The sequence below is a fragment of the Heteronotia binoei genome, chromosome 6 (assembly GCF_032191835.1).
Source record: "Heteronotia binoei isolate CCM8104 ecotype False Entrance Well chromosome 6, APGP_CSIRO_Hbin_v1, whole genome shotgun sequence".
Classification (NCBI taxonomy): Eukaryota; Metazoa; Chordata; class Lepidosauria; order Squamata; family Gekkonidae; genus Heteronotia; species Heteronotia binoei.
The window spans coordinates 141957553-141984121 of record NC_083228.1 but is presented as its reverse complement, the minus strand read 5'-3'; the positions used below and the strand labels follow the sequence as shown (position 1 = coordinate 141984121).

The 26569-nt window shown below is 50.6% G+C and overlaps 2 protein-coding genes across 2 annotated transcripts in view; both read left to right on the top strand.

The window, feature by feature from the left end:
- Positions 1-26569, top strand: part of LOC132574479 (26S proteasome non-ATPase regulatory subunit 1-like) — a gene marked incomplete at its 5' end in the record, with an annotated part of 261677 nt that overhangs the window by 150135 nt on the left and 84973 nt on the right. The window lies entirely within an intron of this gene.
- Positions 1031-26569, top strand: LOC132574478 (5-hydroxytryptamine receptor 2B-like). The gene is made up of 3 exons (XM_060242831.1): positions 1031-1435; positions 21779-21979; positions 25512-26569. Exons 1-3 carry the CDS (start codon positions 1171-1173, stop codon positions 26399-26401), a joined length of 1356 nt encoding a protein of 451 aa, XP_060098814.1. The 5' UTR covers positions 1031-1170; the 3' UTR covers positions 26402-26569.

Below are 26569 nucleotides of genomic sequence, written 5' to 3'. Positions count from 1 at the left end.
GAGAAGTCTAAAATCCAGAGAGAGGGAAAATATAAAACTTAAGGTAAGGTGTTCTTTGTAAGATCCTTAACGGCTCCGTGAATATATAAGGATAGATAACGCACAGTTTATTGAGAAGTGCAATGGAACTGAGAACAAATGCAGAAGTCCAAAGGGCGATTCTGTGAGTCCGTTCATGAAGAACTATTAAAAGTCTGCGCCGGGTTCTGTTCTAGGCAGATTTAAGGCCGTTTGGTCAAAGCCCTGTTCAAGAATCCACAAACAATAACCCCGGTCTGAGAGAATTGCATCCCCCCTTCTCATCTGACCGAGTTTTAGCCTTATACATAGTTGTCTTCAGTTTCTCTTTGGAGGCTGCCTGCTCTGCACCTGATGAATGTCAAGATATAACACGGGGAATCTCTATCCAGCTGCAGACTGTTATTCCATTGGTGAGGGCAATAAAGAAAATGGAATTTTACTGAGAGCAAAGGGATCAGAATGATTCTCGTAAGACTTCGCTATCGCCACGTAGCTGTTTATAGGAGCGGAGGGGCACCTACGCAGCACAAGTGAGCTCTCTCTGTACGCTTTTGGAAATCATAAGCTGTTTTAATCAAAATCTGGAAGATACACATTTTCACGGTAAATCAACCTGAGGCTGCCCCCTAAGCTCAGTGTCACAATTCCAGTGTATCAGCTCAGAGAGGAAAAAATTCAATTTGTGTGTGTTCTTTTATCCAGGGAGAAGCCTTCCACGTTCAGCTTCGCATAACAGAAGAGATGGTGTGAGCAAGACACAAGGAGCTAATTCAGCGCTCCGCTCTTCACCACCCAATGAATTCTCCGAGTGCTTCCATTTAAAGGTACAGCTGGATTCGAGCCCAGCGGCACCTCAAAGACCAAACTAGATTTTGGGGGGATCCACATCAAGGAGCAGCTCGGCAAACTGTTTCCGGGATTACCAGAAACGGTCCCAAGTCGGCGCGCTCGTTTTTAAGCTCCCCCCCTGAACCGGAAGCAAAAAATTCTGGATACGAGCGCAGAACCTCTCGGGATAGCAGATGAGGAGTTTACAATGATGATCTTCTGTCAGCATCGTACCGGACCAAAGAGAAAGAACGCATTCCTCGGCTTTGTAAAGTGTTTGAGGAACGGCCGATCTCTGAACGCGTCTTCCTGGGCACCGCGATGGCTTTGCCTTTGAACGCATTTGGATCTAGCAATGGATCTACGCTGCTGGCCGCCGGGGACGGAAACACCCTGCACTGGCCGGCCCTGCTGATCCTGATGGTCATCATCCCCACTATCGGGGGGAATATCCTCGTCATACTGGCTGTGTCCTTGGAGAAAAAGTTGCAATACGCCACGAATTACTTCCTCATGTCCCTGGCAGTGGCCGATTTGCTGGTCGGGCTGCTTGTGATGCCGATAGCCCTCCTCACTGTAATGTTTGGTGAGTATTAGATTCTGCTCGTATAAAAGGAATTATCCTAAGCAAGCTGTGGTAAATACTCTCTTTTTTGGAAACGGATATGGAATCGCAGCTGACTTATGGCGACCCTCTAGGGTTTCGGCGGCAAGAGACGTTCAGGGGTGGTTGGCCGCTCCTGCCTCCGTGTAGCAAACCCCAAGGCTTCCTTGGTGGTCTCCCACATACAAACCACGGCCGACCCTGCTTAGCTTCCAAGATCACAAGAGATCAGGCTGGCCTGGGCCATCCAGGGCTAATAACCATGTGCTGTCCAGTTGCAGCCAACTTACAATGACCTCGTAGGGTTTGGGGGGGAAGCCAGAGACCATTAGAACTGTTTTGCCCTTGCCTAACTCTGCACAGTGCCCCCTGGACTGCCTTGGTGGTCTCCCATCCAAGTGCTAACCAGGGCCCAAGAGCTTCCAAGATCGCAAGACATCAGGCTAGCCTGGATCATCCAGGCCTAATAACTGTGTGCCGTCGAGTTTCCCTTTGGATAAACATCTGGAGCGGAGGTCCATCAGTGGTTATTAGCCACAGCGTAATGATGGAACTCTCTGTCTGGGGCAGTGATGCTCTGTATTCCTGGTGCTTGGGGGGAGGCAACAGTGGGAGGGCTTCTAGTGTCCTGGCCCCACTGATGGACCTCCTGATGGCACTTGGGTTTTTTGGCCACTGTGTGACACAGTGTTGGACTGGATGGGTCATTAGCCTGATCCAACAGGGCTTCTCTTATGTTCTTATGTAACACAGAGTGTTGGACTGGAGGGGCCATTGGCTTTATCCAACATGGCTTCTCTTATGTAACACAGAGTGTTGGACTGGAGGGGCCATTGGCTTTATCCAACATGGCTTCTCTTATGTTCTTATGTAACACAGAGTGTTGGACTGGAGGGGCCATTGGCTTTATCCAACATGGCTTCTCTTATGTTCTTATGTGACACAGAGTGTTGGACTGGATGGGCCACTGGCCTGATCCAACATGGCTTCTCTTATGTTCTTATGTGACACAGAGTGTTGGACTGGATGGGCCACTGGCCTGAACCAACATGGCTCCTCTTTTGTTCTTATGTGACACAGAATGTTGGACTGGAGGGGCCATTGGCCTGATCCAACATGACTCCTCTTATGTTCTTAGTTGCATCCAACTTATGGCAAATCTGTAGGGTTTTCAGGATAAGGGACAATTAGAGCTGTTTTGCCCTTGCCTGCTTCTGCATAGTGACCCTGGATTCCTTGGTGGTCTCCCATCGAAGTACTAACCAGAGCCCACCCTGCTTAGCTTCCAAGATGTGAGGATTGGGCTACCCTGGGCCATCCACTTCTGACCGATGCCTTCAGCTCCCATGTCAAGCACAAACATAAAGCAAGACAGTGCTATCCAGCCAAAACAATAGTGCTCTGGGGGAAAGAGAGTGAATTACAGGGGGGTGGGGGGGGAGAAAAGATCACACTTCACAGATGTTGCCTTGGCTTCAGCTAGACACACAGCTGTGATAGTTTCAGAACTTAGACGAAAACATACACACACACACACACACACACAAGCAATTCCTACGAAGCCGAGGTCAGGAGTCTGTCTAATATGGGAGCCAATGGTGAATTCACGATCAACGCCACTGATGGGCGCCTTTCCCAAAAAAAGCTTCACTTCACTAACTAGGTTTTTGGTGTTGTAAGCGCTTGATTCAGGCTTTCTGCACAACGAAAGAGATTGAGACAGTTAGTTAGTTTTAAGAAAATACGCCTTAATTTCGGTGTGGTTATATGATGGCCTTGCCGAACGTTCTCTGTAATTGCTAGTCCCGAATGGTCAAACCTGAAGCAATTTTAAGTACTGCGCACGAGAAATTCAGTTCATATAATCCTCAGTGGCATTTCTCCCCCACTTTTGGCTTCTACTTTTGGGGCAGGGCTAGAAAGGGGTGTGTGTGTGTGTGTTTGAACTTACGTCAGCTACCAAAATATAATAATAATGGGGAAGTTTAGAATTCGATCCATGATTCAAGATCCTTTTGTCGCCAGGGTACGCTGGAAGTTTCAAGTAAGGGGAGACGGTGTGGCTTCAGCAGCTGGATTTTTGGCCTTAAAGGCACAGTTGCCAATTCTTTGTAGGGAAAACCCTGGGGGTTTGGGGGTGGAGCCTGGGAGGGGGGGGGTTGGGGATAGCAGGGACCTTGTCAGCATCATAATGCTTTGGAGGGTTGACTGTATAGGCCAGGGGTGGCCAACGGTAGCTCTCCAGGTGTTTTTTTTTGCCTACAACTCCCATCAGCCCCAGCCAGCATGGCCAATGGCTGGGGCTGATGGGAGTTGTAGGCAAAAAAAAACATCTGGAGAGCTACCGTTGGCCACCCCTGGTATAGGCAACCACTACCTCCAGGGGAACTGATCTCTGTGATCTGGGGTATCAGTTATAATTCTGGGAAATCTCCAGGCTCCACCTGGAGCTTGGCAGCCACACTTGGAGGCCACACAATTTATTTTATTCCACTTCTATCCCGCCCTCCCCGCAGAATGCTCCGATGCACTGCAGATGAGCAGAAGAACTGCAAATCAGCACATTCTGGGACTGACAGAACAGGGCATGTTGGACGCAGTGTTCCCTCTAAGCTAAGTTAGTGTGGACCAGCTCACAGCTTTTAAGCCTCTGGCTCGCACGTTTTTTTTTTTGTCTTCGCTCAGGTAAAATGGCCCCAGAGCAAACGAATCTATGCAGTAGCTCACAGTTTTAATGCCAGTAGCTCACAAAGTAGCAGTTTTGCTCATAAAACTCCACACCTTAGAGCAGGGGTGGCCAACGGTAGCTCTCCAGATGTTTTTTTGCCTACAACTCCCATCAGCCCCAGCCAGCATGGCCAATGGCTGGGGCTGCTGGGAGTTGTAGGCAAAAAAACATCTGGAGAGCTACCATTGGCCACCCTGGCTTAGAGGAAGCATTGGTTGGAAGCCGAGTTAGTGTGAGCTAGCTCATAGATTTTTACCCTCCGACTCACACGTTTTTCTCTTAGCTCTGTAAGGATGACGCCAGAGCACACTAATTGATGCAACGGTCCACAACTTTAATGCCAGTAGCTCACAGCTTTAATGCCAGTAGCTCACAAAGCAGAATTTTTGCTCACAACTCTCTGCAGCTTAGAAGGAACACCGGTTGGAAGGTGAGGAAATGCTGTCTTGGGCTTCTGGTTGCAACAAAAAAAGGCTTTTACCTTAGCAATCCACACCTCCTGTGGAGGTTTGCCTCTCAGTTACTGGTCAAGGCTGTTTAACTGAGGCAGCCTCCCCGCCTGAAACCTCATTTCACAGCCACTCACAGAGAACACGAAATTCTGCCCTAGCAAAATGCACACAACTCATTCCACCCGCGGGACTACGGTTCTGCTGTGCCACTCGAAATACAGGATTTCCTAGGGTAGAATACCAGATCTGGTGCCCGTTTACAGGGAAATGCCAGCCAATTCATCCAGAATTATGCCAGCACACCACAGGGTCTGTACATAACAGAACATGCTAACGAGACGTCTACAACGTATGCTGAAGTCTCTGAACATCACCACAGGAGAGCAGATTTGACGTTCAAAGTGCAGAAAGCGTGTTCACCTCCATTTGCTATGGCAGGGGTGGCCAACGGTAGCTCTCCAGATGTTTTTTGCCCACAACTCCCATCAGCTCCAGCCATTGGCCGTGCTGGCTGGGACTGATGGGAGTCGTAGGCAAAAACATCTGGAGAGCTACCGTTGGCCAGCCCTGTGCTATGATGCCTGCTTCCCAAACACAGCAGTTTGGTTTCCCTCACAAGCCACTGACCCAAGATGACCCAGCTAGATCCCACGGCAGAGTGGGGATTCGAACTGGGGTCTCCCAGATCCTAGGTCCCACACCTTAACCGCTACATAATGCTGGCTCGTTCTGGCCCTGTGACTGTGACTACTGTTACCCAGATGGGAACAAACCATCAAGAGCACTAGAAGAGAGAGAGTGTGTGTGTGTGTGAAGTCTTTTAATGCAAGGAAACAAGTAAGGCTATAAAGTTCAGTACAAAACAAGAAGATGATGATGAAGATATTGGATTTATATCCCGCCCTCCACTCCGAAGAGTCTCAGAGCGGCTCACAGTCTCCTTTCCCTTCCTCCCCCACAACAGACACCCTGTGAGGTAGATGAAGATATTGGATTTATATCCCGCCCTCCACTCCAAAGAGTCTCAGAGCGGCTCACAATCTCCTTTCCCTTCCTCCCCCACAACAGACACCCTGTGAGGTAGATGAAGATATTGGATTTAGATCCCGCCCTCCACTCCGAAGAGTCTCAGAGCGGCTCACAATCTCCTTCCCCTTCCTCCCCCACAACAGACACCCTGTGAGGTAGATGAAGATATTGGATTTATATCCCGCCCTCCACTCGAAGAGTCTCAGAGCGGCTCACAATCTCCTTTCCCTTCCTCCCCCACAACAGACACCCTGTGAGGTAGATGAAGATATTGGATTTAGATCCCGCCCTCCACTCCGAAGAGTCTCAGAGCGGCTCACAATCTCCTTTCCCTTCCTCCCCCACAACAGACACCCTGTGAGAAGAAGAAGATATTGGATTTATATCCCACCCTCCACTCCAAAGAGTCTCAGAGTGGCTCACAATCTCCTTTCCCTTTCTCCCCCACAACAGACACCCTGTGAGGTAGATGAAGATAATGGATTTATATCCCGCCCTCCACTCCGAAGAGTCTCAGAGCGGCTCACAATCTCCTTTACCTCCCCCCCCCCTCACAACAGACACCCTGTGAGGTAGATGAAGATATTGAATTTCTATCCCGCCCTCCACTCCGAAGAGTCTCAGAGCGGCTCACGATCTCCTTTACCTTCCTCCCCCACAACAGACACCCTGTGAGGTGGGTGGGGCCGAGAGAGCTCTCCCAGAAGCTGCCCTTTCAAGGACAGCCTCCGCCAGAGCTATGGCTGCCCCAAGGCCATGCTAGCAGGAGCAAGTGGAGGAGTGGGGAATCAAACCCGGTTCTCCCAGATAAGAGTCCGCGCACTTAACCACTACACCAAACTGGCTCTCCAACAAGACGACAAAACACACATGGCTTAGGGGGTGCAAAGGTCATTCTCACCCCATGCCATGCAAATTAAAGGGCAGTAATTCCTTCCTTGCCTTGGAGCATTCAAAAAAGTCCATCATTCTGTGGTTCATTCTTACAACGACCCTGCAGAGTAGGCCACGCAGGCCTGTTTTAAAACATGCTGGGGTGAAGCTGCACACGTGCGGTCCTGCAGACCGGGAGGGGCAGTCAAACTCCGCACCCTCTGCTGCTCCCAACACACCACCTAAATTACGTCGGCTAAGAGAACACAAGAGCAGGTCTGCCTTCTGCGGAACAGGCAGTATATAAACTAGGGGGTGGGGGGATGAAGTGGGATGCAGGAGAGTGCGCTACCCCCCAGCAACCGTTCCCGTGAAACAGATCCTCCTCCTCCCTACCAGTCCCTCTGATTATAGAATCAAAGAATCATAGAGTTGGAAGGGATCCCCGGGTCATCTAGTCCAACCCCCTGCACAATGCAGGCAACTCACAGACACCTCCCCCTAAATTCACAGGATCCTCATTACTGTCAGATGGCCATCTAGCCTCTGTTGAAAAACCTCCAAGGAAGGAGAGCCCACCACCTCCCGAGGAAGCCTGTTCCACTGAGGAACCGCTCTAAACTCACAAACACTTCCCCCTAAACTCACAGGATCTTCATTGCTGTCAGATGGCCATCTAGCCTCTGTTGAAAAACCTCCAAGGAAGGAGAGCCCACCACCTCCCGAGGAAGCCTGTTCCACTGAGGAACCGCTCTAAACTCACAAACACTTCCCCCTAAACTCACAGGATCTTCATTGCTGTCAGATGGCCATCTAGCCTCTGTGTAAAAACCTCCAAGGAAGGAGAGCCCACCACCTCCCGAGGAAGCCTGTTCCACTGAGGAACCGCTCTAAACTCACAAACACTTCCCCCTAAACTCACAGGATCTTCATTGCTGTCAGATGGCCATCTAGCCTCTGTGTAAAAACCTCCAAGGAAGGAGAGCCCACCACCTCCCGAGGAAGCCTGTTCCACTGAGGAACCGCTCTAAACTCACAAACACTTCCCCCTAAACTCACAGGATCTTCATTGCTGTCAGATGGCCATCTAGCCTCTGTGTAAAAACCTCCAAAGAAGGAGAGCCCACCACCTCCCGAGGAGGAAGCCTGTTCCACTGAGGAACAGCTCTAACGCTCAGGAAGTTCTTCCTAATGTTGAGCCGGAAACTCTTTCTGATCTAATTTCAACCCGTTGGTTCTGGTCCTGCCTTCTGGAGTCACGGAAAACAATTCCACACCCTCCTCTAGAAGACAGCCCTTCAAGCGCTTGAAGACGGTGATCCTATCACCTCTCAGCCGCCTCCTCTCCAGGCTAAACATCCCCAGCTCCTTCAGCCTTTCCTCATAGGACTCGGTCTCCAGACCCCTCACCATCTTTGTGATTATGCTCCTCAGATCCAAATTAACTGACGGGGAACTTCCTGAAAGTGATGCATCTGGCTGCTATCTACTCATGTCCCTTTGTCACGGTATGTCCACAGCTCTGCAAGGAGCTCTCTCTGGAGATCCAAACAATATCCTCGCTTCTGGCCTTTAGCCGGGCAACGAAGATCCCCTTTTGCCCCTCTGCCTTAAGTTTTCCCCCTTCCCCCAAAGTACATGATTGCCCCAAAATCACCCTGTGAATCTCCACGGCAAGATGGGGATTTGAACCTGGCTCTCCCAGACCCTACTCTGAAGCTCTAACCCAGTGGTGTCAAACATCTGGCCTGGGGGCCGAACCAGGCCCTCCCCCGCCAGAGGGCTCCTATCAGGGCCCCGAGCAACTGGCTGCCTTCTGCTTCCTTCTCCCTCTCTCTTGCTTCCTTCTGCATCTCAGCTTGCTTTGCCAGGCTTGCTCAATCGCACAGGAGCTCCAGAGCAAAACCTCTATTTTCTCCATTGGCTGAGGCTCCTCCAATCCCCTGAGGAGGGCAGGAAAGAGCCAGAGCTTCCTTTGCCCAGTTCCCTGGATCCCATGGGAGAAATACAAAGAAAGCACCTTTAAGACCAATGAGTACTAATGTTTTAAGTTTTTTAAAAAAATCTTTGTGTTTGTCTATGTCCTTTATAAAGTTTATATCTCTGCTATCTAAAATAGGTACATATATGGCCCGGCCCAACATGGCCTGGCCCACCAAGGTCTCATTTATGGCAGGTTCATCCCTCATAACAAATTAGTTCTACAGCGCTGCTCTAACCACTACACCACGCGGGCTTTCACAGGGTGGCTCCTGTAGAACAGTAGCAAGCAGCTAGGCCTAGGGGTTGCCAAACCCAAGGTGGGGGCCTGAAGACCTCCCAGAATTGCAACCGAACTCCAGACAACAGAGATCTGCCCCCCCTGGAGAAAACGGCCACCTTGGAAGGTGGACTCTAGAGCAGGGGTGGCCAATGGTAGCTCTCCAGATGATTTTTGCCTACAACTCCCATCAGCCCCAGTCATTGGCCATGCTGGCTGGGGCTGATGGGAGTTGTAGGCAAAAAAAACATATGGAGAGCTACCGTTGGCCACCCCTGCTATATGGCATTAAATTTGGTTGAGGTCTCTTCCCCTCCCCAAACCCAGACTCTACCACAAAATCTCCAGGAGTTTCCAAATCTGGAAATGGCAATCCTAGCCAGGCCTGGCCCCAAAGAGACCTTTCTCAAAGGCCAAAGTAGGCCTGAAAAGGACCCTGGCCTCTCCCCCGCCTTTCCACTCAGAGAAATCCAGGCTGGAATATTGGAATACTGAAGTTGCCTAGCAACAGCCACTGAAGGAATCTGTTTAAAGCTACAGATGCTCCTTTTATCATTTTCAGGTGTTTTTTTTTTTTAAACCCTAATGTTCGAGAGGGGTTTCAGATTTCAGATTTTCCTGCAAACCTGGGGCATCATTCAGGTTTGCAAGAAGGCTCCATCTTGCCTGTTCATAGCTCCAGCCAATGGACTGAAGCATCCAAAGATTTGGCAGACTTCGCTATTAGTACATGGATGCTTTTAAACAGCTGCGTTTAACATTAGTGCCTTAGACTCCTAGGAAGAAAGGCAGGAACTGCTTTAAAACAAAACGCAAACAAAAAACATGCCTGGAAGGTGTCCTTTGGAGGCTGAAGCTGAAATGCTCCCTGACTTGAAAGGATACCACCCCGTCCCTTTTCTTTAAGGTTGCTTTCTTCTAACTTCAAAGGAGGAGCAAGCGGCCCTAGCAGGCCTCGGATTCAGCAGGAGCTCACAGGAGCACAGCTCCTGAACCTTTCTGAGGGTCCCCCCTCCTCCTCTCCACCTACCTTGTTCACTGAATAGTAGGTGCAGCTGCATAACAATCCCTGGATGAGGAGAGCGGGCAGCCAGCCAGCCACCAGGGGCTTTGCCACACCCCCAGCAGCTCTCATTAACCCCTCAAGAAGCCCGCACGACCCTTTCTCCACTTCTTATGTTATTTTGGGCAGTGGGTGACTTGCTGGCCTTTTGGGGGGAGGTGGTCATGGAGAGCCCCAGGTGACTGAGGCCTGCTTGGGCAGGCCTCGCTCACCCGGGGCTCTCCTTTCTCGCATCAGGTTGCTTTTGGCTGGTGGGGAGGGGGGGCGGCATTTGCTAATGAGTTACACTGAAGAGCTCCACCACCTATTTTTCTACAAAACGACCCCTGGTCACAACAATAAACCCCGGTCGCCGATGGGATACAGAAACCGTACTATTACGGCAGAGATCAAAACCGATAGCACGGTGAAATGAGAGACAAATAAAAAAGCAAGCTGGACTCAGAAGGCCCGGGGTAGCTGGGTCTCGTTAGATCTCACTGGAAGCTAAGAAGGATCGGCCGTGGTTAGAACCTGGATGGGAGACCACAAAGGGTCGTCACGCAGAAGCAAGCAACGGAAAACCACCTCTGCTCATCTCTTGCCTCAAAAACCCCACAAAGGTAGCTTTAAATTGGCTGCGACCCGACGGCACTTTCTGCTCCTTAATCTCTCCATTAATCCGGTGGCGCTAAAGCTGCTGTAACCAAGGTTAAGAAAAACCACGCTTGGAATCTTAATACGGAAGCAGACAAAAAAAAAAAAGCATCCTTTACGCTGCGAGAAGTTTAAACAGGTGTGAGCGGGGGGGAGACATCGCAAATAAATAGCAGGGGTGAGATTATTCGCAAGCGTTTTTAAAACTCGGCGGGTCCAAAAGCTGAGCCGACTTCCCCCGAAGATGTCTACTTGGCAAGCCGACACCAAGTCTCCCCCCCACCCCACAACAATGGGTGGAAGAGGCGAAGCATTCGGACAAAGCCATTGCTCGGCGGGGAGAGGGGTCGTGGCCTGAAGCGAGAAGCTGCGTTGTGCCCCGGTAATCCCTGAGAAATTCATTAGCTGGAGAAATGTTTAAATTAAGAATTATCGGGGCTAGAGGCGGCCAATCCCGCCCAACCCTTCCCGACTTCTCGGGCCCCCAGTGTTTTCACAGTTGTCGAGAGCGCAGGGACACTGAAAGCAAATATTATTCCTTTGAATCCTGACAGTTTTATTTACGCGGAGGATCCGAGAGAGAGAGAGAGAGAGAGAGAGAGAGAGAGAGAGAGAGAGAGAGAGAGAGAGGAACTGTTTGGAACAGGGAACCGTCAGTTCTTCGCACTTCTGGGCTGGCGGGGCGGAGGGGGAGAAGGGGGGGGGTCTTCAACAGGACGATCAGTCACATTCACTAGACCTGTGGTTTATCAAAGGTTTCACAGCCGGGTTTATTTATAAAAGAAATTTACTTCTGCTTCTCAAGACCGACTTGCAAAGTAAACCCCTGATATTTTTCACAAATCCTGACTGAGCTAGTACGTTTTGCGCTTATAAATATGCGGCGCTGATGAACCATTGGCTGCATTTCAGGACTGTTTTGCCGGTTCTGAAGAGGCAAACCCAAAATGCCCATCAAGTCTTCCGGAGCATCTTCTCCCAAGTTCTCCTGTTCCTCCTTCTCCCCCTGGCCTTGTGACACACTTCCGGATCCCAACTGCACAGTCCGAGAACCACTGCGTCAGGCCTTTCCCCGCCAAGACACCCCAAACAGCAGCTACCAATCAGAGTGGGCAATACCAAGTTTGATCTGAGAGAGAGGGGCTGGGGCAGGGGTGGCCAAACTGCGGCTCGGTAGCCACATGCGGCTCTTTCGCGCATGTTCTGTGGCTCCTGAAGCCCCCACTGCCCCTGCTTGGAGAAACCATTTCTCTCTTTAAATCACTTTTCCAAGCCAAGACAACCAGCGGCTTGGAGAATGCTTTTAAAGTTAAAGTTGCTTTCTTTCTGCCTCTCCCTCCCTCATCTTCCTTCCTTCCTTCCTTCCTTCTCTCAAACATCTGACGTTCATGTCTTACAGCTCTCAAACATCAGATCTTTATTCTATCTGCTTCTTATGTTAAGCGAATTTGGCCACCTCTAGGCTGGGGTCTCGGACTGGAGCGTCCACGCTGCATACTGACGGTGCCGAGTTCAGTGTTTGGCTTCTCCAACCGAAAAGTCTTAAGTAGCAGGTGTTGGTTAAGGCCTCTTTGACAGGGATCGTGGAGCAAGGATGTCAAACACGTGCCGTGAGGGCTGGACTAGGCCCTCGGAGGGCTCCTATCTGGTCCTTCTCCCTCTCTTTTGCTCCTTTCTGTCTCACAGCTTGCCTTGCCAGGATTTCTCAGTTGCACAGATGCCACAGAGCAAAGCCTCTATTTTCCCTATTGGCTGAGGCTCCTCTCTTGGGGAGGAAATGGAGGGAGAGTTTGCTTTGATACCGGAAACCCCCTGATACCCTACGGGGTCTTGAAAACCCTACGGGGGTCACCATTAAGTTAGCTGTAATCTGACGGCCCTTTCCACCACTTCATCGTATCTGGCTTTGAAGGGCAGGCAACGTTTCCTCCTGTTCCTCCTATTCTTCTGTCCCTGGCAGGAAAGACAGGCTATTAACATGACCGAGCCCGCGGCATGTGAAACAGGATCTGAATCCAACCCCACCCAGAGTCAAGACCGACACGGGCTCACTGGAAACATTGCCGATGGGACGCAGAGGTTAAAGCAGGGGTGGCCAAACTTGCTTAACCTAAGAGCCGCGTAGAATAAATGTCAGATGTTTGAGAGCCGCAAGACATGAATGTCAGACGTTGGAGAGAGGGAGGAAGATGGGGATGGGGAAGGGAGAGAGAGGTGGAAAGAAAGCAACTTTAACTTTCACAGATTCATAGAATCATAGAGTTGGAAGGGACCTCTAGGGTCCTTGCACAATGCAGGAAACTCACAAATACCGCCCCCTAAATTCACAGGATCTTCATCGCTGTCAGAGGGTCATCTGGCCTCTGTTGAAAAACCTCCAAGGGAGGAGAGCCCACCACCTCCCGAGGAAGCCTGTTCCACTGAGGAACCGCTCTCACAGTCAGGAAGTTCTTCCTAATGTTGAGCCGGAAACTCTTTTGATTTAATTTCAGCCCATTGGTTCTGGTCCTACCTTCCCGGGCCACAGAAAACAATTCCACACCATCCTCTAGATGACAGCCCTTCAAGTACTTGAAGATGGTGATCCTATCACCTCTCAGTCGCCTCCTCTCCAGGCTAAACATGCCCAGCTCCTTCAACCCTTCCTCATAGAACTTGGTCTCCAGACCCCTCACCATCTTCGTCGCCCTCCTCTGGACCCCTTCCAGCTTCTCTATACCCTTCTTAAAATTGTGGTGCCCAAAATTGAACACAATACTCCAGGTGAGGTCTTACCAGAGCAGAGTAAAGCGATACCATCACATCACAAGATCTGGACACTATACTTCTGTCGATGCAGCCCGAAACCACATTTGCGTTAATCTTTAAATGCGTTCTCCAAGCCATTGGCTCATTTGGTTTAGGCGAGTGATTTAAAGAGACAAATGCCTTCTCCAAGCCAGCCAATGGGGTGGTGAGGGCTTCAAGAGCCACACAATATGTGTGAAAGAGCCACATGTGGCTCCTGAGCTACAGTTTGGCCGCCCCTGGGTTAGAGCGTTGATCGAGAACCCAGGAGACGTGTTCAAATCCCCACTCGGCAAAGAACCTCACTGGGTAACCTCGGCTGAGCCACTCTCTAGCTAACCCACCCTGCCAGGCTGTTTTATTTATTTTTTATTTTATTTATTTGAGATTTATATCCCGCCCTTCCCACCAGGTGGCTCAGGGCGGCTTACAACATATAAAAACTAACATAAAATATAAAATTATGCATAAAAGGAGAGCCAGTTTGGTGTAATGGTTAAGTGTGCGGACTCTTATCTGGGAGAACCGGGTTTGATTCCCCACTCCTCCACTTGCATCTGCTGGCATGGCCTTGGGTCAGCCATAGCTCTGGCAGAGGTTGTCCTTGAAAGGGCAGCTGCTGTGAGAGCCCTCTCCAGCCCCACCCACCTCACAGGGTGTTTGTTGTGGGGGAGGAAGGTAAAGGAGATTGTGAGCCGCTCTGAGACTCTTCGGAGTGGAGGGCGGGATATAAATCCAATATCTTCTTCTTCTTCTTAAAAATTAACATTCCAAATTTACATAATTAAAATCTAGACATTCACATAATTATGTACTTAAAACATTCAAGACATACGGCGGTCTTACAGCTACACTCAGTTTCAAATTCCCATGTTTCAGCGTTTCAGTATTTCAGTGCTGGTTAGTTCTAGTTGGTTGTAAGCCAGCCGGAAGAGGACTGTCTTACAGGCCCTGCGGAATTGAACAAGGTCCCGCAGGGCCCTTGCCTCTTCCGGCAGCTGGTTCCACCAGGAGGGTGCCATTACTGAGAAGGCCCTATCTCTTGTAGTTTTCAAACGGGGTTCCTTTGGCCCGGGGACAATCAGGAGATTTTGAGTTCCCGATCTCAGTACTCTCCGGGGAACGTGTGGGGAGAGACGGTCCTTCAAGTAGGCAGGTCCTAGGCCTGTTGTCGGATAAAGCCTGAGAAATTGACAGAGATGTATGCTGTCCCTTAGCTAGTGCAGTGACCTAGTCCAGCGGTCCTCAACCTTTTTGGCACCAGCGACCGGTTTTGTGGAAGACAATTTTTCCACGGACTGGGGGGAAGGAAGAGGGGGCGATGGTTTCAGGATGATACAATGGTGCACTTTATTTCTATTAGTTTGGTGCAGTGGTTAAGTGGGCAGACTCTTATCTGGGAGAACCGGGTTTGATTCCCCACGACTCCAGTTGCATCTGCTGGAATGGCCTTGGGTCGGCCGTAGCTCTGGCAGGAGTTGTCCTTGAGACGGCAGCTTCTGAGAGAGCTCTCTCAGCCGCACCCGCCTCACAGGGTGTCTGTTGTGGGGGAGGAAGGGAAAGGAGATTGTCGGCTGCTCTGAGACTCTGTCCTTGAAAGGGCAGCTTCTGGAGAGAGCTCTCTCAGCCTCACCTACCTCACAGGGCATCTGTTCTGTGTGGGGCGGGGGAAGGTAAAGGAGACTGTGAGCTGCTCTGAGACTCTGAAATTCGGAGTGAAGAGTAGGATATAAATCCAATGTCATCGTCTTTGTCTTCTTCTTACTACTACTACATTGTAACATATAATGAAATAATTATACAACTCACAGCCCATTTTCTAACAGGCCACAGACCGATACTGGTCCAAGGAACGGACATTGGGGACCCCCTGGTCAAGTCAATAGATTTTTAGAGGGGGGGGGAAATTCCATGCTTAAGCTGTGCCCAGACGCTTTAAAATTAAAGGCAAAGGTAGCCCCCTGTGCAAGCATCAGTTGTTTCCGACTCTGGGGTGACGTTGCTTTCACAACGTTTTCACGGCAGACTTTTGACGGGGTGGCTTGCCATTGCCTTCCCCAGTCGTCTACACTTTCCCCCCAGCAAGCTGGGGACTCCTTTGACCGACCTCGGAAGGATGGAAAGCTGAGTCAACCTCAAGCCGGCTACCTGAACCAGCTTCCGCCGAGATCGAACTCAGGTCGTGAGCAGAGGGGTCCGACTGCAGTACTGCAGCTTTATCACTCTGCGCCACGGGGCTCTTTTGCTTTAAAATTAGGCAGCCGTTCATCTCCGACCCCAACGCTGAAGTCTACATTAGTGCCAAGCCCAGCACACTCCTCTTGAAAAAATCAGCAGAGGTAGAGGGAAGGAAGGAAGGCAGGCAGGCAGGCATCCGACCAGCAAAGCATAAAGACGAGAAAACACTGGTTTATTCATTGGAAACCCAGCTAGCCCTTCATTCTTGAAACGTGGAAAATACACACCTGCACGCACAAGAGGCCACACATTCCTTAGTTTCAACAACATTATTTTGAGTTACAGGGAAAATAGTTCTGGCCTGGCTAAAGAAAGCCCTGTTGCTTCAAACAGTCCAATTTAATTGGTTATTTTAAGCCTTCTGAAAATCTGGCTTGACTGTATTCCAAGAACATGAGTTTAAAGGACTAAGAAATTTAAGGAAAGTTGGGGGAGGAGGGGAATCTTTGCTAGAAGACGAAGAAGAAGAACATATTGGATTTATATCCCGCCCTCCACTCCGAAGAGTCTCAGAGCGGCTCACAATCTCCTTTCCCTTCCTCCCCCCTCACAACAGACACCCTGTGAGGTAGATGAAGATATTGGATTTATATCCCGCCCTCCACTCCGAAGAGTCTCAGAGCGGCTCACAATCTCCTTTCCCTTCCTCCCCCCTCACAACAGACACCCTGTGAGGTAGATGAAGATATTGGATTTATATCCCGCCCTCCACTCCGAAGAGTCTCAGAGCGGCTCACAATCTCCTTTCCCTTCCTCCCCCCTCACAACAGACACCCTGTGAGGTAGATGAAGATATTGGATTTATATCCCGCCCTCCACTCCGAAGAGTCTCAGAGCGGCTCACAATCTCCTTTCCCTTCCTCCCCCACAACAGACACCCTGTGAGGTAGATGAAGATATTGGATTTATATCCCGCCCTCCACTCCGAAGAGTCTCAGAGCGGCTCACAATCTCCTTTCCCTTCCTCCCCCACAACAGACACCCTGTGAGGTAGATGAAGATATTGGATTTATATCCCGCCCTCCACTCCGAAGAGTCTCAGAGCGGCTCACAATCTCCTTTCCCTTCCTCCCCCACAACAGACACCCTGTGAGGTGGGTGGGGCTGGAGAGGGCTCTCCCAGCAGCTGCCCTTTCAAGGACAACCTCTGCCAGAGCTATGGCTGATCCAAGGCCATGCCAGCAGGTGCAAGTGGAGGAGTGGGGAATCAAACTCGGTTCTCCCAGATAAGAGTTCGCACGCTTAACCACTACACCAAACTGGCTCGCACCAAACTGCTAGGCGTTTTGGTTCAATTAAGCATGTCGTGCGCTTCCTACTTTGCGATCAGTTTTTCTGCAATCAATACTGAGAATTGGTCAGAAAAAAATCCTGCCTTTACAATAAAAAAACTTGAGCACATTAAGCGTAGAAGACGACCGTAGAATTACATTTATAGTGTGCAGACTCTTCTCTGGGAGACCCGGTTTGATTCCCCACTCCTCCCCTTGCAGCTGCTGGAATGGCCTTGGGTCAGCCAGAGCTCTGGCAGAGGTTGTCCTTGAAAGGGCAGCTTCTATCAGAGCACTCTCAACCCCCGCCCCCACCTCACAGGGGGAGAAGATATAGGAGATTGTGAGCCACTCTGAGAGTCAGAGTGAATGGCAGGGTATAAATCCAATAGAGAGAGCCAGTTTGGTGTAGTGGTTAAGTGTGTGGGCTCTTATCTGGGAGAACCAGGTTCGGTTCCCCACTCATCCACTTGCAGCTGCCGGAATGGCCTTGGGCCAGCCATAGCTCTCGCAGAGGTTGTCCTTGAAAGGGCAGCTTCTGTCAGAGCTCTCTCAGCCCTGCCTGCATCACAGGGTGCCTGTTGTGGGGGAGGAAGGTAAAGGAGATTGCGAGCCACTCCAGGACTGTGAGATTCAGTGAAGGGCAGGGTATAAATCCAATATCCTCCTCCTGCTGCCACTGCCACAGCAGTAATGCCAATTGCCACGTAGAGGTCAGGAAGGAATTTTCCTCTATGCTGGATTGGCTCAGAGATCCTGAAGGCTTTCTGCCTTCATCTAAGCCAGGGGTGTCAAACATGTGGCCCAGGCGCTGAATCAAGCCCCCAAAGGGCTCCTTTCAGGCCCGAGCAGCAGGCTCTTGTCTGCTTCCTTCTCCCTCTCTCTCGCTTCCTTCTGCTTCTCAGCTTGCTTTGCAAGGCTGGCTCAATCGCACAGCAGAGCTACGGAGCAAAACCACGATCTTTCCCATTGGTTGAGGCTCTTCCCCTCCTGGTCCCCTGGGGAAGGAAGGGAAGAGCCAGAGCTTCTTTTGCCCAGTTCCCTGGATCCCAGGGGAGAAACACCAAGAAAGCACCTTTAAGACCAACAGGTGCTAATATTTTAAGCATGTTTTAAGTTTTTTTTAAAAAATTATTTGGTTATGTTTGTCCGTGTCCTTTAAAAAGTTTATATCTCTGCTTAAGATAAAGATAAAGGAAGTCCCCTGTGCAAGCACCAGTCGTTTCCGACTCTGGGGTGACGTTGCTTTCACAACGCTTTCATGGCAGGCTTTTTTACGGGGTGGTTTGCCATTGCCTTCCCCGGTCATCTACACCAGGGGTGGCCAATGGTAGCTCTCCAGATGTTTTTTGCCTACAACTCCCATCAGCCCCAGCCATTGGCCATGCTGGCTGCAGCTGATGGGAGTTGTAGGCAAAAAAAAAGCATCTGGAGAGCTACCATTGGCCACCCCTGATCTACACTTTCCCCCCAGCAAGCTGGGTACTCATTTTACTGACCTCGGAAGGATGGAAGGCTGAGTCAACCTGAGCCGGCTACCTGAAACCAGCTTCCGCTGGGATCGAACTCAGGTCGTGAACGGAGAGTTCCGACTGCAGTACTGCAGCTTTACCACTCTGCGTCACGGGGCTCTTGTATTTCAACTACCTCCTCTAAAATAAGTCCACATGTGGCCCGGCCCAACAAGGTCTCATTTATGTCAGATCCGGCCCTCATAACAAATGAGTTTGACACCCCTGATCTAAGCAGATCGCTGGGGGGAGTGGAAAGGATTGCTGTGAACCCCTGCGCCGTGCAGGGGGTTGGGCTGGGTAACCCTGGCGACCCCTACTCACTCTACGTCATTTCGGGCTGCCGGCTTCTAAAATTCAAGATGACACCGCCACCGCCGACATGACGAACCTTCCAGAATTTACTTTGCACCCAATATCTGAACCAGGTAATCAGCGGGGACTCAGCGGAGGCTGAGATAAGATCCCTCTTACTGAGATGTGGAGTTTTATGCCCTTGATTTGTGGCATGATTTGTACGTTGTAAAATGAGTTTCTCCAAGGACTGGCGGTCCAATAAGCTACGGATCTGCGAACAATTTGTACATCTGTCTCGTTGCTCGCTCTGCCTCACACATCAGACACAAACGGCCTTGGAAGAGTTTCGGCCTTCAAACGGCACCGTTCGCATGGGGTTTTGTAGGTCCTCGTACGGGATGGGGGGGTCACCTATCAGAAACGTCAAGCTTACCGGCACTGCCTGAACTCAAACAGTCTTTTCTTGTTGTTTAGTCGCACAGTTGAGTCTGACTCTTTGCAACCCCATGGACTAAGTCACACCAGGCCCTCCTGTCTTCCACCATCCTCCGAAGTCCGCTCAAATCCATGTTTGTTACATCAGTAACACTGTCCAGCCATCTCATCTTTTGCCGTCACCTTCTTCTTTTGCCTTCTGTCTTTCCCAGCATCAGGGTCTTCTTCAGTGAAAGCTCCCTTCTCATTGGGTGGCCAAAGGATTTGAGCTTCAGCTTCAGCATCTGACCTTCCAGGGAACAGTGTGGGTTGATTTCCCTTAGGACTGACTGATCTCTCGCTCTGGGAGAGTCGGTTTGGTGTAGTGGTTAAGCGTGCAGACTCTTATCTGGGAGAACCGGGTTTGATTCCCCACTCCTCCACTTGCAGCTGCTGGAATGGCCTTGGGTCAGCAATAGCTCGGGCAGAGGTTGTCCTTGAAAGGGCAGCTGCTGTGAGAGACCTTTCAGCCCCACCCACCTCACAGGGTGTATGTTGTGGCGGAAGAAGACATAGGAGATTGTAAGCCGCTCTGAGTCTCTGATTCAGAGAGAAAGGCGGGGTATAAATCTGCAATTCTTCTTCTTCCTCTGATCTTCTTGCAGTTCAAGGGACTCTCAAGGTTCTTCTCCAGCACCACAGCTCAAAAGCATCTATTATTTACAGTCTTTACAGAGACCCAGAACACAACTCGAAAAACATGATCGTAACACTTCTAAAAAGGGCACTGGCAACACAGACATCGTTAAGACAGGCCAATCCCATCTTAGGGCAGGGATCCAGATCGGACAAGGCTCGTGCCCACTGCTTTTGTTACAAGCAACCCAAGGGAGGTTGACATCCAAAACAATCCACGACACCAAACCTGACTTGACAGAAAGAGAACTGGATGGAACAGGAGGAGACGATGTCAACAGCTTTTAACAGGACGCTACCGAAGCGCGTGTTGGGCTGACACACGGCGCAGTGGTTGTGCCGGGTTTCTAGATCAGGATATGTAAAGATTTAAAGAATCCAGTCTGCCCAAAAACGGAATAGGAAGCAGGGTATTGATGGAACTCTCTGTCTGGGGCAGTGATAAAAGAAGCCCTGTTGGATCAGGGCAATGGCCCCTCCAGTCCAACACTCTGTGTCACAGAAGAACATAAGAGAAGCCATGTTGGATCAGGCCAATGGCCCCTCCAGTCCAACACTCTGAGTCACATAAGAACACAAGAGAAGCCCTGTTGGATCAGGCCAATGGCCCATCCAGTCCAACACTCTGTGTCACATAAGAACATAAGAGAAGCCATGTTGGATCAGGCCAATGGCCCCTCCAGTCCAACACTCTGTGTCACATAAGAACATAAGAGAAGCCCTGTTGGATCAGGCCAATGGCCCCTCCAGTCCAACACTCTGAGTCACATAAGAACACAAGAGAAGCCCTGTTGGATCAGGCCAATGGCCCATCCAGTCCAACACTCTGTGTCACATAAGAACATAAGAGAAGCCATGTTGGATCAGGCCAATGGCCCCTCCAGTCCAACACTCTGTGTCACATAAGAACATAAGAGAATCCCTGTTGGATCAGGCCAATGGCCCATCCAGTCCAACACTCTGTGTCACATAAGAACAGAAGAGAAGCCATGTTGGATCAGGCCAATGGCCCCTCCAGTCCAACACTCTGTGTCACATAAGAACATAAGAGAAGCCATGTTGGATCAGGTCAATGGCCCATCCAGTCCAACACTCAGTATCACACAGTGGCCAAAAAACCCAGGTGCCGTCAGCAGCTCCATCAGTGGGGCCAGGACACTAGAAGCCCTCCCACTGTGCGCCCCCCACACACACTGGTTGGCATTGAGCAGTGGGCTACTGGGAAAGGCTTTCCCCCTAACGTTACTCTTCACTTTGGCTATGAACGGTAAGAACATAAGAGAAGCCATGTTGGATCATGCCAGTGGCCCATCCAATCCAACACTCTGTGTCACATAAGAACATAAGAGAAGCCATGTTGGATCAGGCCAGTGGCCCATCCAGTCCAACACTCTGAGTCACATAAGAGAAGCCATGTTGGATCAGGGCAGTGGCCCATTCAGTCCAACACTCTGTGTCACACAGTGGCCAAAACAACCCCAGGTGCTATCAGGAGATCTATCCATCCCTCCCACTGATGAACCCGCAGGTGACCCTCCTGATGGCATTTGGGTTTTAGCCACTCTGTGACACAGAGTGTTGGACTGGATGGACCACTGGCTTGATCCAATATGGCAGGGGTGGCCAACAATAGCTCTCCAGATGTTTTTTGCCTACAACTCTCATCAGCCGCAGCCAGCATGGCCAATGGCTGGGGCTGACGGGAGGTATAGGCAAAAAAACATCTGAAGAGCTACCGTTGGCCACCCCTGCAATATGGCTTTTCTTATGTTCAAGTTACTGTGCACACAAAGAACAAAGGCTTGTGTGTGTGTGTGTGTGTGTGTGTGTGTGTGTATGCAGCTGGAAATCATGTTGACCTCTGGCGACTGACTCCTACTGGGGGTCTGGAGGATATTCAGGGAGGTGGCTGAATAAGCCTGCCCATGCCTCCTGACTGGGTATTTCAAGGACAGTTTCCCACCCAAGTACTAACCACAGTCGACCCTACTTAGCTTCTGAGACCTGACTATCCAGGTCAGGGCACCGAGAACAAAGATCTTGACCCCTTTTTTTCTCTCTCTCTTTCAGAGATCGCGTGGCCTCTCCCCCGGGACCTGTGCCCCGTCTGGCTGTTCCTCGACGTCCTCTTCTCCACGGCTTCCATCATGCATCTCTGCGCCATCTCGCTGGATCGCTACATTGCCATTAAAAAGCCAATCCAAGCCAGCCAGTACAACTCCCGGGCTACGACCCTCATCAAAATAACGGTGGTGTGGCTGATTTCGATAGGTATGCGGGGGGAAAAAACACCAGCAAAGGGAGCTTGTGGTTCGTAAAAAGGCTGGGCTGAGCACTGCGGGGAGCGGGGAGACCGGAGCAACATCCTGCAAATGTTAGTCTGTCGTGTTAGCCACGTTAGTCTGTCCGTAGCAGTAGAGAATACGAGCCCCGTGGCGCAGAGGGGCAAAGCTGCAGAACTGCAGTCCGAGCTCTCTGCTCACGGCCTGAGTTTGATCCCGGCGGAAGCTGGGTTCAGGTTGCTGGCTTGAGGTTGACTCAGCCTTCCATCCTTCCGAGGTCGGTCAAATGTGTCCCCAGCTTGCTGGGGGGCGGGGGGAAGTGTAGATGACTGGGGAAGGCGAGGGCAAACCACCCCGTAAAAAGTCTGCTGTGAAAACGCTGTGAAAGCAACGTCACCCCAGAGTCAAAAACGACTGGTGCTTGCACAGGGGACTACCTTGACCTTTTGAGAGCCCCAATGGCACAGAGTGGTAAAGCTGCAGTACTGCAATTGGAGCCCTCTGCTCATGACCTGAGTTCGATCCCAGCAGAAGCTGGTTCAGGTAGCTGGCTCCAGGTTGACTCAGCCTCCCATCCTTCCAAGGTTGGTAAAATGAGTCCCCAGCTTGCTGGGGGGGAGGAAGTGTAGATGACTGGGGAAGGGGAGGGCAAACCACCCCGTCAAAAGTCTGCCGTGAAAACGTCGCGAAAGCAACGTCGCCCCAGAGTCAAAAACGACTGGTGCTTCCACGGGGGACTACCTTGACCTTTTTTTAAAAGCAAAAATTACACACACACCAGGCTACAAAAATGCCATTATACTAGCGGGCTGTAGTTTTGGAACCCAACCCAAGACGTACAAGACGGGAAATTATGAGGTGTGTTATCAAAATACACAGAGCTAAAATCTATCAATAAATACCGTCGGCAGATGGTTTCTATTATGCTTCTCCCTTGACTTCTGAACTCCGCAAAGAGGCGCGCTGCCCATTGTCGGTGATGAGCAGGACCGAGGACAAAACGTACGTTTGGGATGACAGCAAAAATTTAAGGAGATGAGAGGAAGCGAATCAATGCTCCCGAGCTACTGTCAAATGAGGGGTGGAGTGAAAAGAAAATAGAAAGCAGAGGTTAATTGCAGTACCCGGCATAGTAGTGTCAAGAATTTTTTTTTTTTAAATATCCTTAAGATCCAATATGCTGCAGACAATGGAGAAGTGGAAAAGGTTTGACTCGGCTGCCTAAAGGACAACACCCATGATAAGGGCGGCTTCCTACATTAAGTGGGTTTTAAGAGCGCCTCCGGCAATCAGGGAAAACAGGCACGTTTCGAACAGAGGATAGGAAAACGGCCGGAGAGGCTGAGCACTTTGGAAATGACCTTTTAATATCTGATTTTAGTAGCATTAACCAAGCGCCGCTCTTAGCCAGCGCCTTATCGGCCGTGAAATGAACTTGGCTCTGTCGTGCCCCTCCCCCTTCTCAACAGTTCAAAGTCGTTTAAACACGGGAGGGTTGGATCCAACCTAAAACTCCCGGCTGACGGAAGTCATTGCCGGTTCCCCCCTTCCTGCTACAGGCTCCCTTGGTGCTTCTCTTTGAGGTCCCCTACGCGCGGGGTCTTATCCGGAAGAACCGGGTTTGATTCCCCCACTCCTCTGCTTGCAGCCACTGGAATGGCTTTGGGTCAGCGATAGATCTCACAGAACTGTCCTTGAAAGGGCGGCTTCTGTCAAAGCTCTCTCAGCCCCACCTATCTCAGAAGGGGTTTGTTGCGGGGGAAGAAGGTAAATGAGACTGTAAACTACTCAGAAACTCTGAGATTCAAAGTGAACTGCAGGGTATAAATCCAATATCGTCTTACTATTATTATTCCCTGCTCCGAGAGCAGCGGATCATGGAGATACAGTGGGAGGTAGGAGTGTTCCATTTTGAAGCCGATGGAAAATCTGGGCCTGGATCCAACCCGGAATGGAAAGAGAACCAAATGGAACCCCGAAGCTTAAAGGAAGTGCATCCCGGAAGACTAGATGCTGTGGGGTTGGGGGGGAGGGGTGAAGAGCAGGAGATATCTACTGCCTTCGTATCTATGGACTTCCGTGAAGTTTCTGACGGGCCGCTGTCAGGAACAGAACACCGGGCAGTAAGACCGCTTTTAGGTTTTCATATCCGTGCTTCCAGGTTCCCTCACCACCACCATTAGGAAAGAGAATCTCTTGGCTTGCCACTTTTACAGCAGCCGTTACCGGGCAGCGCCAGACGGACAAGGGTACAGCAAATCCCCGAAATCTAAACAAAGGGCAATCGCAGGGGAACGCTAGGCACCAAAAGTGACGGCTCAGCGGCTGAGAGCACAGCAGGGCCTCACACACGTGGCAGCCATCGCAGCTCTTCAAACACTGAATTATTCAAGAGGGCTTTTCTACACAGGCACCAGGGTGGCACTGTACAAAAGGCTTCACAAAGCTACTTAGATAAATTACTGGGGACCGCGGTCTATACGACTGTGTATAGATAGCTGTGGGCTGGCTCCTATCATGTAATTCTGCATCGTTTATTGTTTTATGTTAACAATTATGCCTTACTTCGGTTCTTCCCTAAACATAGAACCTTACTTCGGTTCTTCCCTAAACATAGGGTGAGAGCCAGTTTGGTGTAGTGGTTAAGTGCGTGGACTCTTATCTAGAAGAACCGGGTTTGATTCCCCACTCCTCCACTTGCACCTGCTGGATTGGCCATGGGTTCACCATTAGCTCTGGCAGAGGTTGTCCTTGTAAGGGCAGCTGCTGGGAGAGCCCTCTCGGCCCCACCCACCTCACAGGATGTCTGTTGTGGGGGGAGAAGATACAGGAGATTGTAAGCCGCTCTGAGTCTCTGATTCAGAGAGAAGGGCGGGGTATAAATCTGCAATTCTTTTTCTTCTTCTTCTTTTTCTAGACTTCTGGTTGGTTCTTCCAGGAAGTTTTTGGTGCTTGGGAGGGGCAACAGTGTGAGGAATTCTAGTGTCCTGGCCCCACGGTTGGACCTCCTGATGGCACCTGTTGCTGTTTTTTTGGCCACTGTGTGACACAGAGTGTTAGACTGGATGGGCCATTGGCTTGATCCAACATGGCTTCTCTTATGTTCTTGTGTTCTAGAATTCAAATCCCATTTCATGTGTCCATTGAATGTCCCAGCCATGGACTGTAACTGAGTCGCTTTCTGTAATCTGCCTTGGGTATGAGCGAGAGAAGAGAATTACAAATAATCAGAATAAATAAAATACGTATGTGACTTGCGCTCATGTCCTTCCTTGGAGGTTTTTCAACAGAGGCTAGAGGGCCATCTGACAGCGACGAAGATCCTGTGAATTTAGGGAGAGGTGTTTGTGAGTTCATTAGGGTTTGTAGAATTTAGGGAGAGGTGTTTGTGAGTTTCCTGCATTGCGCAGGGGGTTGGACTAGATGACCCTGGAGATCCCTTCCAACTCTATGATTCTATGTTTAGGGAAGGGGGCTTGAAATCCATGACAAAGCTGAGCTGACCTGTGTTTCTCCTCCAGGCATCGCTCTTCCTATCCCTATTCGTGGCCTCGGGGAAGGTGCCACGACCCTCAGGAACTTCACCTGCGTGCTGACGCCGGACCGCTTTGGAGACTTCATCCTCTACGGCTCGGTAGCTGCCTTCTTCGTCCCGCTGGCCATCATGGTCGTGACCTACTTCCTCACCATCCGAGTGCTGCGCAAGAAGGCCCACCTGATCAACAAGCTGCCGCAGCGCTTGAACTGGAGCACCGTCTCCACGGTCTTCCAGCGGGAAGGGACGCCCGGTTCGTCGCCGGAAAAGTTGGCCATGCTGAACGGCTCTAGGAAGGACAGGCCCTTGGCCAATGGGAATGAAGAGCTGCTCATGCGCAGGATGTCCACCGTTGGGAAGAAGTCGGTCCAGACCCTTACGAACGAACAACGGGCCTCTAAGGTCTTGGGGATCGTCTTCTTCCTCTTCTTGCTGATGTGGTGTCCGTTCTTCATCACCAACATCACTTCCGTCCTCTGCAGGTCTGCCTGCAGCGAGGGGTTTATCCAAAAGCTTATGGAGATATTTGTTTGGATAGGGTATGTTTCCTCCGGCGTGAACCCGCTGGTCTACACCCTTTTCAATAAGACCTTCAGGGAGGCCTTTGGCAGGTACATGACCTGCAACTACCAGACCTCGCTGCCCGTACGGGGCCTTCGGAAATGCTCCAGCAGGCTCTCGTTCAGGAATTCCGTGGCGGAGAACTCAAAGCTTTTCATGATGCATCATGGGATGCGGAACGGGATTAACCCCGTCATGTACCAAAGCCCGAGGAGACTCTCGACGATCCAGTCCTCGTCGGCTATTCTGCTGGACACGCTGCTGCTCACAGAGAACGAAATTGATAAGACGGAGGAACAAGTCAGCTACGTATAGCGAAATGGGGGCGGGGTCGGGGTCCGTGACCTGAACTCAAGTATATCAGTGTGTATATAAGGTTTTCGTCCATTATTTATACAAGACGCGGTTCTAGCAACTCATCTCCTGTAAGACGAGAGGCTCCTCTTGCCCCAGATCACCTTTCAAAATTAAGAGCTATTTATT